The sequence below is a fragment of the Neovison vison genome, chromosome 8 (genome assembly GCF_020171115.1).
Source record: "Neovison vison isolate M4711 chromosome 8, ASM_NN_V1, whole genome shotgun sequence".
Lineage (NCBI taxonomy): Eukaryota > Metazoa > Chordata > Mammalia > Carnivora > Mustelidae > Neogale > Neogale vison.
The window spans coordinates 71,949,893-71,965,198 of NC_058098.1; the positions used below are offsets into that span (position 1 = coordinate 71,949,893).

Genomic DNA, 15,306 nt, shown 5'->3' on the forward strand with positions numbered 1-15,306 from the left:
TTTCTACTTTATGTTCTCTTTCATTTATTTCTGCCCTAATGTTATTCTTACTTTTCTTCTCCTAACTTTGGGCTTAATTTGTTTTTCTTTTTCTAGTTTGTTAAGCTGTAAGCTTAGTTTGTTTATTTGAGACCTTTCTTCTTTTTTAAAGTAGGTGTTGACCACTATAAACTCTACTGTGTCTGCTGCTTTTGCTACATCCATCAGTTTGGGTATGTTGTGTTTTCACTTTGCTTACCTTGAAATATTTTCTCATTTCCCTTTTGATTTCTCTTTGGCCTATTGGTTGTTCAAGAGTATGGTGTTCAATTTCCATATTTGTGAATTTTCCAGTTTTCTTCATTCTTTCTCCTGTTGATTTCTGTTTCATTTGGTTGTGTTCAGAAAAGACATTTGCTATAATTTCCATCTTCTTAAATTTGTTAAGACTTATTTTGTGACCTAACATGTGATCTATCCTAGAGGATATTCTGTGTGTGCTTTGAAGAACAGGTATTCTGCTGCTGTTGTGTGTTGTGTGTTGTCTGTTTGGTCTATTGTGTTGTTCAAGTGCTCTGTTTCCTTATTGATCTTCAATCTGGATGTTCTATCCATTATTGAAGGTCGGGTATTGAAACTCTGGTATTATTGTGTTGCTATTACTTCCTTCGGTTTTTTAATGTTTGCTTTATGTATTTGATTGTTCTGATGTTGGCTTATTTATATATACTTGTAATTACTTTATCTTCCTGGTAAGCTGACCCTTTTATCATTATATAATGTTCTGCTTTGTCTCTTGTGACAGCTTTTGACGTAAAATCTATTTTGCCTGATACAGTATGGCCACCCTGCCTGCTCTTGTTTCCGTTTGCATAGAATATCATTTTACATCCTTTCACTTTCAGCTCAAGTGTGTCCTTAAATCTCAAATGAGTCTCTGGTACACTGCATATGGTTAGATCTTGTTCTGTTGTTGTTGTTGTTAATCCATTTAATCATCAGAAGTGTTACAATTCTTAAGCATTTCTTTGAACTCAGTTAATCTGTAAATCGGGTTGCTTTTATTTTTATTATTTTTTTTTTTATTTAGAACTTCTGTTTGTGACAACAGTTTCTTTTATTTTTATTTTTTCAAGTAAGCTCTATGCCCAACCTGGGGCTTGAACTCACGACTCCAAGATCAAGGGTTGCATGCTGTACCAGCTGAGCCAACCAGGCACCTCCCCACCCCCAATTTCTCTTAAATCTAAGTATTTCTTGGAACTAAAGTAACTTGGATTTCCTCCCCATTCTCATTTAATATTCTTCTTGTCTCTTTCTCCTTTAACAGATACAGCATATCTGATTCATAGACAAGACCACAGTCTGGTTCCAAAGATGTGTTCCGCAAACCCAGGCAACTGGGTCACATTTGATGATGATTCTGCCTTTCAGTCTTCTCAAAAGTCAAAGAATTTACCTCTGGAGAATCAAAGCATCTGTAGGCCCAATGGACTTAAGCTGAACCTTTCTGGTGCTAAGGAATTTCCCAGCGGACCTTCCTCTGCCAACAGTACCCCCCTCTCCTCTCCCATCATAGACTTTTACTTTAGTCCAGGACCTCCAAGTAATTCCCCTCTTTCTACACCTACCAAGGACTTCCCCGGTTTTCCTGGCATCCCCAAAGGAGGGACTCATATGCTTTATCCTATCCCAGAATCATCCTCAAACTGTCCTTTTACAGCACCAGGAGCAGGCTCCTCCATATTGTTGTCTAAACCGACCTGTTTACCCCATGCTTCCTTAGCCAGTGACCACTCATGTACACATCCAGCTCCCAAAGTGGGTCTTCCAGATGAAGTTGGTCCTCCCCAGGCTGAAAGCCTAGGGTTCCAAAATGATGCCCCCCAGTTTCAATATTTTCGGGAGGACTGTGCTTTTTCAAGTCCATTTTGGAAAGATGAAGGCAGTGCTTCCCAGTTCGCCTTTGACCCTTCAGGAAGCAGAAAGATGTACCCATCAAGAGACAAAGAGATGCATCTCGATCAAAAAAGCTTAAATCAGGGTTCATTTAACTACATCTGTGAGAAACTTGAACATCTCCAATCAGCTGAGGACCAAGACTCATATGGAAATTTGTCTATGCAGTGTCTATACGCTGAAGACAACGCCTCTTCCTTTGTCCCCCACACACTTTTCAGGAGTCAGCCAAAACCTGGATGGTCTTTCATGTTGAGAATTCCTGAGAAGAAGAACATGATGTCCTCTCGTCAGTGGGGACCAATTTTTCTAAAAGTCTTACCTGGGGGAATTTTGCAAATGTATTATGAGAAGGGGTTAGAAAAACCATTTAAGGAGTTACAGCTCGATCCACATTGCCGGCTTTCTGAACCCAAAGTTGAGAACTTTAGTGTAGCAGGAAAAATCCATACTGTGAAGATTGAACACGTGTCTTACACAGAAAAAAGGAAATATCACTCTAAGACAGAAGTAGTTCATGAACCAGACATTGACCAGATGCTGAAGTTAGGGTCCACAGAGTACCACGATTTCCTCGACTTCCTGACTACCGTGGAGGAGGAGCTAACAAAGCTGCCACCTGTTTCAAAACCAAGAAAGAACTACGAGGAACAAGAAATTTCCCTGGAAATTGTGGACAACTTTTGGGGGAAAATTACTAAAGAAGAAGGAAAATTGGTTGAAAGTGCTGTCATAACTCAAATCTGTTGCCTCTGCTTTGTGAATGGGAACACAGAATGCTTTTTGACCTTGAATGACCTTGAGCTGCAAAAGCGAAATGAACGCTATTTTGAAAAAGACCCAGAAAAGAAGGGAATTGATATTCTTGACCATCATTTTCATAAGTGTGTGAAAGCACAAGAATTCGAGCAATCAAGAATCATTAAGTTTGTACCGCTGGATGCCTGCCGGTTTGAGCTGATGCGTTTTAAGACTTTGTATAATGGAGAAGATCTTCCCTTTTCCCTCAAGTCCATGGTGGTTGTCCAGGGGGCCTATGTGGAGCTTCAGGCCTTTGTCAACATGGCCTCATTGGCTCAGAGACCATCCTGTGCCAGTGCCTTGAGGTCCTGTGACAATATCATGATACATTTTCCTATTCCCTCACAGTGGATCAAGGCCCTCTGGACCATGAACCTTCAGAGGCAGAAGTCCCTGAAGGCCAAAATGAATCGCCGGGCATGTCTGGGGAATTTACATGAACCTGAATCTGAACCTGTTATACAGGTCACCGTGGGGTCAGCAAAATATGAGAGTGCCTACCGGGCCATCATATGGAAGATAGACCGGCTTCCTGATAAAAATTCAAGTAAATATTCAACACCCTGAGTTGACTTTCTCATGAAGTAGCTTCAGTGTTTTCAACCTCCTCCTTGGATTGAAACCAGGCTGAGAGAAATGATAACTTCAGTCCCCTGGGGCCATGCTCACGGTCCCTGCTGGGAGGTGCAACATTTAGTGGGCAGTGGATTTAGTGTGTCCTCTGTGCCTATTTCTAGCAGATAAGTTTAACTTAAGAAAAATTTTTTTTTAATGCCATAAAAAAATACTCTGAGCTCAGATTTTCTTGTGGATGGTGGCACTGAGGGAGGATTTCTTGCTGGACTTTTTTACATTAGCCACCAATCTCAAATGTTAAAACTATTGCTCACAGAGCTTTGATTCCCTAATTAACCTTTAAAGATCTCTCATGCATGAATATACCTGAATGTTTTTGTATTCTCAGCCGGTACCACGTTCTCCTTCGGTTTTGCTCCCTGCTCTTTGAAATAAGATTGCCTTTCGTTTTTACCCAAATTGATTTCTTTAGCTGGTTTAATTTGGCCATCATGACTAGCTGTTTCAGAATTAAGTAGACACAACCCAAGCATTAAAAATTCAGTTCATTTGCAAAATGTTTGCAAAGAAAGCAATGAATCTAGGAGTTCAGAACTTTATTTTTATTAATTTTTTAGAGGACTTTATTTATTGATTTGACAGAGAGAGAGAGAGAGCACAAGTAAGGGGAGTGGCAGGCAGAGGGAGAGGGAGAAGCAGCATCCCCACTGAGCAGGGAGCCCGATGCGGGGCATCGATCCCAGGACTCTGGGATCATCATCTGAGCTGAAGGCTGACGCTTAACCGACTGAGCCCTAGAAGTCCAAAACTTTAAAAAGACAGTCCTGGCACCACATTTATTTTAGGATAGTAACTTAGTCGTGGGTGTCTATAATAAAGCAAAAAAGGAAATTTTGAAATTAAGGCTGCTCCCTGTTTTAGTTCAGTTATTTCTAGTAGAACACTGGGTTATAGAGGGCAGATTTGGGGATCTGAGTTGATGCAGTCACTCATTCAGTCAAACATTTACTGAGCATTTACTATAACCAAGTACCACATCAGGTGCTGGGGCTAAAGATGAATAAGGTTCCATTCCTCCTAAATAGTTCACAGCTGGTCCACAAACAGCACTGAATTTCGTGTAGGTACAGGCTCTGGCCTTGGTGCATGGGAGACGCAGATGCAAACCTGCTTCCCGCCCTTCAGGAACCTAGCATCCCAGCAGGGGAGGCAGATCTGACAGCAGGCACGTGAATGTGCTGTGGTAGTGTGCTGTGTTATAGGCAGGAACAAACACACAGAGCGGGGATTCCAGAGAAAGGGGGGATAAACCGCGGGGGGCACTTGGAAGTCTTTGTGGAAGAGGGGATGGTTCAGCTTGATGTGGAAGAATTGGTAGGATTCTACCAGGAGTAGGAACAGCAGAAATAGGCCTGTGGGTTGGGGGATCCTAGTTAAGTGTTGGGACCGAGGGAGTGGAAGGGAAATAAACCAGCTCATGAAGGACCATATGAGCCATGCTTTGGGGTATGGAGTTCACCAGGCTTCTGGAGTGTTTTCAGGCACCACTGTGACAGAATTATCCCTTGTTTTCAGAAGTTAGGCATACATTGTGGAAAGATTCAGGAGTGCAGACACGGGGAAGCTTGACAGAGAAGGCCAGTGGCAGTGGGAGCACTAAGAAGGGAGTGAGGGATGGTGAGGAAACTCAGAGGAGGCGCCCTCCAGACAAGAACAGATTATCTGTGGGCACAGGGGACAGGAGGGATGCAAGGAGGTCAGGGGCGCTCTGGCTTTGCTGACTTGGTGGGCCATAGTGTCATAAGCTAAGATAGCTTGGGATCCTCTCACTACTGGTTTTGAAATGTTTCCCTGCTTAGGCAGCACATTGGAATCCTTAGAATCCTTAGAGCTTTAAAAACATCCCAGTGTTTAGGGCCCATCCTGACCATTCAGACTCTGTGGGGTGAGGCCTGTGTATTGGTGCTTGTAAGAGGCCCTCCCACGCAGCCTGGGTTGAGAACTGCTGGCCTGGGAGCTGTGCTGTGAAACCTGTTATTGTCCCCTAGGCACAGGTCATTCCTCCCCGCTCTGTGTATCCTGTGTCTCCTAGAGCTCTTACTGCATCCCCCTGTATTTACTAGCAGCTGAGCTCACCAAGAACAATTAAAAGAGTGGATATTCTCAGAGAGGCTGGCCTTCAGGAATTCTTCTGGAAGACAGTCATAGGACCAGGCCTGCACAGAACAATGTTTTACAAGCAGTCCAGTCAATTATACGGAGATACTGCATGGAATAATGCCTTTGGGATCCAAGATGCTTTGTTTGGAGCAGATCTGTGGGCCAAAAGGTGGAGGCAGAAGGCAGAGTACTATGTCTGGTGGAATCTGGGGGCCAGGGAGGGGCTGGGCTAGGGCACCTGGGTTCCTGTGGCCTGTCCTCTGGTTTCCCCATTGTGGGTGGGGAGAGTAATGCAAAGAGGGAGAGGGTGCCTAGCAGTTTGCCCCTGGGGGAGAATGTAGAAAGAGTAAGGTTAGGGCAGAGAGGACATCTTTATCCTAAGACAGTGCTTCTGAAACTTGGGAATGCACTTGAACCACCTTTAAAAATGTAGACTGATTCAGCAGGTGAGGCCCCCCACACGGCTTCCCACGCTGCTCAGGTGTTACCAGTGCTGCCAGCCCACAGACCATGCATGGTGGAGCAGTTTCTTTGAATGCATCTCTGTTTTTCTGTGCAGTTCTTCAATTGATTGGGTATGTAAAGAACAGGATTTTTTTTTTTTTAAGTCTTGAAGACATTACCCTTTTTTGGGGCTCCAGGTTGTGTCAGTCAGCTCAGTGTGCAACTCTTGGTTTTGGCTCAGGTCATGATCTCAGGGTCTTGATATTGAGCGCTGAGTGGGGCTTTGCCTTCAGTGCGGAATCTGCAGGAGATTCTCTTTTTCCCTCTCCTTCTGCACCCCACCCTCTAAATAAATAAATAAACAAATAAATAAATGAATAAAATCTTTACCTTAAAAAAATTACCCTTTTCATGCAAGTTTCTGAAAAACCAGTACCATTAGAAAAAAATATTAAAAAAATAGAAACTGAAAGATAATATATGAAATACTCTACTATGCACATCATTTTTTAAAAAATGTTACGCCTTTCCTCCTGTGGATTTTTTTTTTAACTCATGACCTGACAACAACACCTGAGCTCCAGAGTTGGTTGCTTTGCTGACTGAGCCACCCACGCATGCCCCCCCTTCCTGTGGATTTTTGAGATCAGGATTGACTTTTTTTTTTCACTTCCATGTGATTGTGAAGGAAGTAGGAAGGGCTGTTTCCCCCTTATATGTCTCTTTTACCATCATGCCAATGCTTAATATTCCTTTAACAGCGTGGGCAAGTTTTTTATTTTACAGCAAAGGTTGGCCTTGGTCGGGTAGCTCAGAGAGCAAATTCGCACTAAAGTGTGAATGACAAGAGAGAAACAGGAAACTTTCTCCAGGCCGGAGTAGGGAGGAGGACAGATGAGAACACTGGTTAGCCACAGGAGGTGCAGACACAGCCTAGAAGTAGAAAGGGGAGTGGGAGTTGTGTAGGGCTAATTAATAAATATCTCTCTCTCTACCTATCCATGTTAACAATTTTTAGATAAAGCTTGCTTTTTTTCCATTGCTGTCATCAGTGCATTGGTGCCTCTCTCCCCACTTGTGTCATCCTCCTTCCATTCATTCCCTCCAACTCTCAACAATTCACTTTGAGATGTGAAATATTTTGGTTCAAGAAGGACCAGATGTCAACTCCACCAAAGAATTTGTGACTTGCTTTCCCAGACCCAAGAAAGTTATGAGAGTGGCAGTTACCAAAGCCCAAGAGTGCCCCCTGCTGGAAGCCACTGAGATTAAATAACATGATTGACTAATATCCATTGAGCCTTAAACGTGCTCAGGACAGACTTAAGACCTCTTTGCAAGGGGTCAAAATCTAAAGGGAAGTATGTGTTTGGACATTGTAGAGTACTTTGGGTTTCTAAAAGCCAGGAAAAATAGGCCAGAAAACTTGAAGGTTTTTACCAATTTTTTAGAAAAGCAGATATAAAAAGTTTTGTTTCTAACGTTTCTGGAATATTAGTCCATCTTTACCTTGAGTAAATTAGGTTGCAAAAGTTCCAAAAGAATTCTTTCCTTTAAAATGGGAATATCAACTTAGAGCGTCTCTGATACCATTTTCAGCTCTGAAAGTGTAGATTTCACAGTTCATTATCAAAATTATAGTAATTAAATAATAATAGTTGATTTATAATCGAATAGCACTTTGCCCAGTAGTCCTATATAGTCTAGCATACCGTGGTCTAGTGCTCTCTGTGGGCCAGCTGGTTTGTTCGGGCCTCACGATGATCCTGTAAGGTTCATGTTAGCATCACCAATATCATCACTCCCATTTTCAGAAGAGGAAACAGAGGCTCAGAGACATCAAGGAGCTTGCCTAGGATCACACAGCCATTACGGAGCAGAGTTGGGATTGGTCTCTGGGCCATATGGGTCCTGTGTCTATGTTCTTAGCCACTGTGCCATAAAGGATGTAAGAGTGCCTGAGTTTAGTTTAAATAAATTTATTGCCTCCTTGCTGCAGACAGAAGACTAAGAAAGGGTAATAGATTTTGGAATCCCTCCCCCACCCTGCCCCGTGTGTGTGTGTGTGTGTGTGTGTGTGTGAGAATAAAGTTACCACTTGCCTGCAGTGATCTGGGTAGCTCAGAGCACCTCAGAGGCCATGGCCGTCCTGCCCTCCCTGTAAGTGGTGGAGATGTCTAATGAGCATCTGTTGGTTAATTGATTGATGACTTCTCAAGGCCTTTTACAGCCTTAGAATTCTATTAGTCTCTCTACAAGGAACAGGTTGTAAGGAGTGAAAGGTAATTTATCTTTTAAGAATTAAGTGAAATCCTTTAAACTCTTGCTTTTTGTGCCTCAAGCTATATTCTGATGGAAATATTCTTTCTCAAGGTGTGGCAGTGGTAAAGTAATTTAATCTGGCTTTTCAAATAGTTGTCATCTCATACATTTATTTAAATAAAGATAGCTGCATTAGATAGATATGTAGATGCTGTGGACAACACAAGAGAATCAGGGAACTTTGTAGACTTACTACAGTGATTGCATTGGAAACATTTTTTACTCCGCTGTAACATATGCACGTGTGCACACACAGGTTACAAGACCCTACTTAAAATCTTTGGGTATATCCAATATCCCTGGGTCTGGCACCGAGCCCGGCCTAGCATAGAGTAGATGCTCAAAGCCTGGCAAATTGAATTAAGTGGAAGCAAATATTAGAATAGAACACTGGAAGCAATACTCACATCTCTCAGTGTGCATTTGTTTTAGGCAAAGCTTTTGGGGGGTGGTGAGCAAGAATTACAGCAGTAAAAAATCATCTGTTCTACTGAAGAAAGAGTTCTTGGCCTAGAGTAGTTTCTAAAATGTAATAAAACTTGAATTAGTTTCACTTAAAAAACTAGAATTTTTAATAATGTGACCCAGTTTGGGCTGAAGTTTACCTTTGCATTACCCATTAAGAAACAGAGTGGTAAGGAAATTAATAAGGTAAGACTTATTGTAAGAGCTTTTTAATTTACTTAAGGGAAAAGGGTTTTTTTTGCCAACATATCCTGTGTATATTATAGCTAATTAATGATGCTTAATACCAGTATTAGTCATTTAATTAAAGAAAATTAACATACTCTTAATTAAAAACACTTTAGGAGTTAATGTATATATGGTAATGAACTTGTACTTATTTTAAAGCTGGTATTTTAAAAATGCAGATAGATTTCCACTAGTTGGTGCAAAAATTCACTAGTTGGTGAATTTTGGTAGTATGTTATCTAAACAGAACTTACACTGCCATAGTGCTAATGGAATTGTATATTAAAGAGAGGGATGAGTGCTGCTTATGTTTAAGAGAAATGTTCAATGGCCATTGACGTACTTTGACCATTTGATTTTTTTCTTCAAGGTCCTGATCATCCCCATTGCTTGTCATACAAACTAGAACTTGGATCAGACCAAGAAATTCCCTCTGATTGGTATCCATTTGCTACTGTTCAATTTGGAATGCTGGACACCTGTGCCTCAAGGACAGAGGTCAGGTCTCTGGGGGTGGAGAGTGATGTCCAGCCACAGAAGCATGTTCTTCAGAGAGCTTGCTACAACATTCAGGTATATCCTTGTACTTTGGTTCAAATTGAGGCTTCTGGAGCTATGACCTGATTGGCTTGAGATGTCTGTTTTGCCCTTGTCAGTGACTATGTATGTGTATATATGTATGTGTGTTTATTTGACCTAGAAAAGAGCCCAGTCATGGAAACTTGATGGTAACCAGTGAGCCAAATTTCTCTCAGTTCTAGAAGTCAGGAGCCTCAGTACATGGTGCTACTTAATTATGTTCTCAGTGAAAAATAGGGCATTAAAAGCAAAGCAAATTCACATTTCACAAGCATCTGTGTAATAGAATTATGTTAGAATAGCATTTCTCAAGATGTGTTCTTTGGAATACATATAATGATCCAAGAAAAAAATAAGTTGGGGAATGCCATGCACTAAGTTAATGCTAAATAAAGACTGAAAAGTTCTGCAATAAAAAAACTTGTTAGGGCGCCTGGGTGGCTCAGTGGGTTAAGCCGCTGCCTTTGGCTCAGGTCATGATCTCAGGGTCCTGGGATCGAGTCCCACATCGGGCTCTCTGCTCAGCAGGAAGCCTGCTTCCCTCTCTCTCTCTCTGCCTGCCTCTCTGCCTACTTGTGATCTCTGTCTGTCAAATAAATAAATAAAATCTTAAAAAAAAAAAAAAAAAGAAACTTGTTAGACTTAATTTCTCCCAACTCATTAATCATAGAATCTTGTCTTTATGGGCATGTATATGTGAACACCCATCAGTGTCTTCCAGAATAGTCCTCTGTGGTGCACCATTTGGGAAATGCTGAGTTACTCTATTACAACAATTTTAAATGTTCACCATTGGCTCTTCTACATTTTTATGCCAGATGAGTTAAAGAGTGACATACACTTGCACCTGTTTCTAAACTTGCTTTTCCTTCTCATCTCTGAAGTTAGTAGATACAGAGATAACCTCTGCCACAGATTTCCCACAGTATCTTGAAGTGGTGTGATTATGTATGACATCATTAACACCAACTGGTGGTTTTATAATACCGTAGCGTAAGTCAGGGTTTTTTCTTTCTTTTTTTTTTTTTTATTTTGGACCATCTGTTTATATGCCTATGTGTTTGGGTCTGGTGATTTTTTTTTTTTAACTATTGATAAAATTATTGATGGGTGAGTGCCCTTGTATGGAGCCCCTTTGGGACCTAGGACTTAACTCTTCCCGCAGCTGGAAATTGCCCTGCTGAAGAAAACTGCTTTGCCTCAGATCATACCCTCTTTCTGTGGACACAGGTGTATCAAGACCCTCTTGCCTCAGCTTGGGGTAACTCCACACCTCTCTTAGCTCCAGCTCACCCTGGGGGATTGGCTGAAGCCTTTATGGTGATTGCATTGCAGCCCAACTTCTCTCTGCTTCCTTCCGTTCCCTTCCTTCCCCCACAGGTGCCAACCCTGACAGCACTCCCCAGTATGCTTTCTACACACCAGTCCCCATCCCAGAGTCTGCTTCTTGGAGACCCTGACTGATCACACTAGATACATAAGTATTATGTGTGACTGAAATATGGGTCAAGTACAATGGAGAATTCATTCATACCTCTTTTCCTATGCATGGGCTGTTCCAGTTTCCTATTGTTTTAGAGGAAAGCCCAAAACTACAGAACAAAGTCTCTGCTGCTTTAACAGCATTTATTAATGCTTGTCACTTGGTGACAGTTTCAAAATGTTACCTTCTATTTTATAAAGATTTATTGAGCAATTTCAAAGTGCCAGGTACCACTCTGGATGCTAGAGACACAAACGTGAGCAAGAGACAAATCCCTGTCCTCGCAACACACACCTTCTACCAGGGAAACAAAACATTATTTGTAAACAGATAAAGAGTTTCCAAGAGGGACAGATTGTAAGAAGAGAATAAAATAGGGGACTAAGAGAGAGAATGATGGAGAGCATCCTTATTTCATGTGGTCCAGGAGGGCCTCTGTGATGAGGTAACATTTGAGATGAGATGAAGAAGATGAAGGGCAGGTAGATGGTTCTGTCCAGCTGGTTTACTAGCTTGTAAAGTAGTTCATATTAATGAGAGGATTTGGGGTGGGTTATAAATCTCAACTGGGCCAAAGGCTACAGATGTGATACTTGGGGGTATAATTGATTGCATGTCTGGCCAGGATGCTAAAGGTCTTATCAATATGTGTATTCTGTGTCTATTTTATAAACCCTCGGTCTGACTTTGAAGGGGAGGAGAGTTTCAGTCCTCTCCAAGACTTAACCCTGGAGGGAAGGGTTTGGGGGGCTTTGTTGCCCAAGAAGAGAGAAGGCTGGCTCACTAGGAGCTAGCATGAGACAGTGGGGGCGCCGTCTGTGTCCAGAGGAGGAGGTGGTTTCAGTCCCCATGTCAGGCGTGAAGTAGCAGCCAGCAGGGTTAGTATTGTGTTGGTTACTGCCGCCATGTTTTGCTTTTGCATACAGGTTGAAATAGAAAAGAAGAGGATTAAAATCGATGGAGAAGACCCAGACAGAGCTGGTGACTGCGTAACTCAGTAGGAGTAGCAAGAGGAAATGATGACCTACTTTTCAAATATGTCATTCACAGAAACCACACGCAGATCTGCTTCTGTGTACTGGGAGTGATTTCAGAATAGTGGGCCTGGGACAGGTCCAGTGGCCGTGTTTCGAGAAGTGAAGACCTGAAACCGAACAATGTTTTATGCTTTTGATAATGTTTGTGTTCCAGGGGTTTCATCTAAAATGTCTGTCGTTTGCATGATGTTTTTACTTCCCATTTAAACTCTAAGTTTAATGTGTTACCAGACAACCATCTTGGCGAAAGGGTTTTGGATTTTTAATTACTCAGTGTCTAAGTGTTTTGCACTTTGGGTCACTTGGGGGCCATATTTATCATCTTCTAGTCCCCATCTCTTCTTGCTCTGTTAGCCCCTCTACTGGAGGGTGAGGCTGTCAAAGAAGACATAGTAGAAATACTCCATCTTTCCTCTTGCTTATCTCTGGAATGTGGCTAGAGGTGGGGTGATGCCAAAACCACAGGTTAAAGTGGTGATGTGGAAGTAGCTGTGATTTTGAGTAATTTATCTTCCTGTGCCCATACTACATTGGTGAATAATCATCGACTGTATTTGGTACCTGTCTTTCCCCCATAGTGTTAGCATTTTCAAAATATATTTGTATTCTGGTGTGTTGTTGCAAAGAAGCTATTTCTGGGGATATACATATTTTAGTACAAGTCAGTAAGACATATTGCCTTTTGCTTGGAGAGATTCCTTTCAGAATGGAATGGTATTGGACACTAGTTAAAATATTTATGTATATTAGAGATGAATTTTTAAAGTTCATGAATATTGTCTCCCAAAAGTACAGACTCTAAGAATGTATTTTTGATAAAAGTATTATTTGTAATTAACACAAGCCTCTCTTGAGTAGAATTCTAAATCACATTATGATTATTTTATGCTGGTTCTGCTATTCTGCTACGTATGCTAATTCTGCTTACTTTAGAGTATTTCTCTTTAAAAGGTAAAGAAAATGAGACACTAGATTATTTTACCTGGATTTTTAAGAGGTGACGTTTCTATTCTTCAAAGTCAGGTAAATGCTTGGGGTTTCTTTTTCTTTTTTTTTGCTTCAGGTTTCTAATAAAAAGCCAATGGCATTAGCAGTTATAATTCTGTTTATAATTTTCTTTCAGTATTTACAGTGAAAGGTAAGGCTTAGATTTATGAATTCTATATCTACATATTTTTTAGTCTGGAAAAACAAAGTAATCCTTGGGGTATTACTACACCTTCAATTTGTATTAAATCTTAAATATGATTAGGAGGCATGTTTCTTTATTTACCAGATTTGTTTTGAGTCAAAGCTGATGATATAATAATGTTCTTCCAAACAGCATTTATTTGTTGGTGCACAGACTCGATGTCACATGTTTTATTTAATGTTGTATTTACATTCATTTTAATCTGTTCAGGAACAGATTAAAACAAACACTTACGATGGTCTATATCAATCAGTGGATTTTATTGCTCTTCATTATTATACCTTAAAGACAAAAGATGCAAAGGTTGGCTGTTAAAATGTCCTTGTTCTTCTTAACTTCACTTGATGCTTGTAAACTTGATGGTTGTAATGTCACATGTTTCAGACTCACTGTGGATGCATAGGATCCTGAATCTGTGCGTGTGTCATTAAAAAAAAAAAAAAAAAATTCCACTGTCTTTCCCCATCAGCTGGTGTGGCACATTCTGGAGTGACTTCAGTCATGCTCAGAATAAATATGGAGGCAGGCTAGACCGGATGCTGCTCCATGATCCTAAGGAAGTCAGCTGGGTTAACTACTGCCTTTCTTTTTAAATCTGTTCTATGGCATCCTGCCCATAAAGAACTCGGGGTCTGATTCATATGCACTTAATGAATATTTACACCTCCAAATAATTTCAGCAAAGGGTGCAGTGAATCACCCCTCATGTTCCACAGGTTGCCCAGTATTGATGGGTACCCCACTGCTGGGGTCATTTACCCAGCAGCCATCCAGCCTTCAGGAGCATCTCAAGATTCCGTGTTGAAAATATTAGTAACAAAAGGCTGACTGAAGCCCAAATTGAGTTTCTGCAGCAATGCAAAGGTTGATAGCATGAACAGCGGGGTGCTACAGCATAATTGTTAATTTGCACATCTATTAGGATCCTTAAATATTCATTACTTAGCATTAAATTAACATTCTATGAAGGGAGGAGAGGCTTTTTAATACAATTCTTCTGACCTCAGAAATGGCAGAAGGTCAAATGTGACCATGGTGCTCTAAGTGAAAAATCTGGTAAAATTCATTTAGACTTACAAATTAAGAAGTGAAATTGCCTTCGTCAGAAAATAAATGAAAATCTTCAAAACAATCACAAAACCCCTGCTTTTAAGATTGGGAAGGGAGGAAGGATGTGAGTGAAGGAGGAGCTACTCCTTTTTAACATTTTAATTTAAGTACTTTAGATCCACTCTTTATGAGTTGGACTGTTTGGGGATCAGTTGTTTGATGGACACACTGGTGGAGTTCCAAGGAGGTGACCAGTCTGAGACGAGTTTTTCTGCCCTCATTGTTCTGATCTGGTTGGCTTCCTAGTCAAAGGATCATATTAACCATGTAAATGAATTCATGGCTTGATGGTTACCTGATCAATTGTACAGGTCTGAATTTAAGTACATTTCCTTTTTCTATGGGAAGAAAAATAGTTGATCCATTAAAAATGTATAAAAATAATTTCTTCCCAGCACATAAATAAGGGTTGGAATTTTTGACCTGATTTATACATTAGACAGTTTTAGGGTTTTAGTTTCCTTCATTCTGGAGCTGTACTTATGTTACAGCCCTTTTTCTTACAAATTCAGTTAGAAGGCCTTCCTTAATAATAACTCAGCATTATTATGTCTTACTCAAAATATGATTTTTATGTAATAGCAATACAAATAGAGAAGAGACTGAGCCATAATAATCATGTAACAAAGTATTTTGTAGATTGCATATTGATTTTTAAAAATTAAAGATGTATTTCAAATGCTTCTTGCTGTGTGGTGGACTTACATCTTTTTTGTAAGGTCTGGGGCTATTTTTTTTTTTTAATTTTTCTTTTTAAGGCATGAATTCCATTTCAAGGATCTTAAATAATTGAGTCTCTGTCAGGCAAATGTATACTGCTTCATTATGAAGGAGTTCAGTGAACGTGACATCTTGGCACATCCTGGAAAAACAGCACCATCAACCACAATCTGTGATGTTAAAGGATGATTTTTAAAAGAGGGTCTAGTTGTTACCTCGTAAAGAAATAATATGAGTATGTATCCAAGGTT

At 40.6% G+C, this 15,306-nt stretch overlaps 1 protein-coding gene across 1 annotated transcript in view; it reads left to right on the forward strand.

Annotated features, from left to right (window-relative positions):
• The window catches only part of STON1 (stonin 1), a 45,692-nt gene extending 30,673 nt beyond the window's left edge, over positions 1-15,019 (forward strand). The window contains exons 2-4 of the mRNA XM_044263904.1: positions 1,310-3,286; positions 9,305-9,507; positions 11,923-15,019. Coding sequence (XP_044119839.1) covers positions 1,357-3,286; positions 9,305-9,507; positions 11,923-11,997 — 2,208 coding nt within the window. The 5' untranslated portion in view covers positions 1,310-1,356 and the 3' untranslated portion in view covers positions 11,998-15,019. The remainder of the gene's footprint in view (positions 1-1,309; positions 3,287-9,304; positions 9,508-11,922) is intronic.
• The last annotated feature ends 287 nt before the right edge of the window (positions 15,020-15,306 follow it).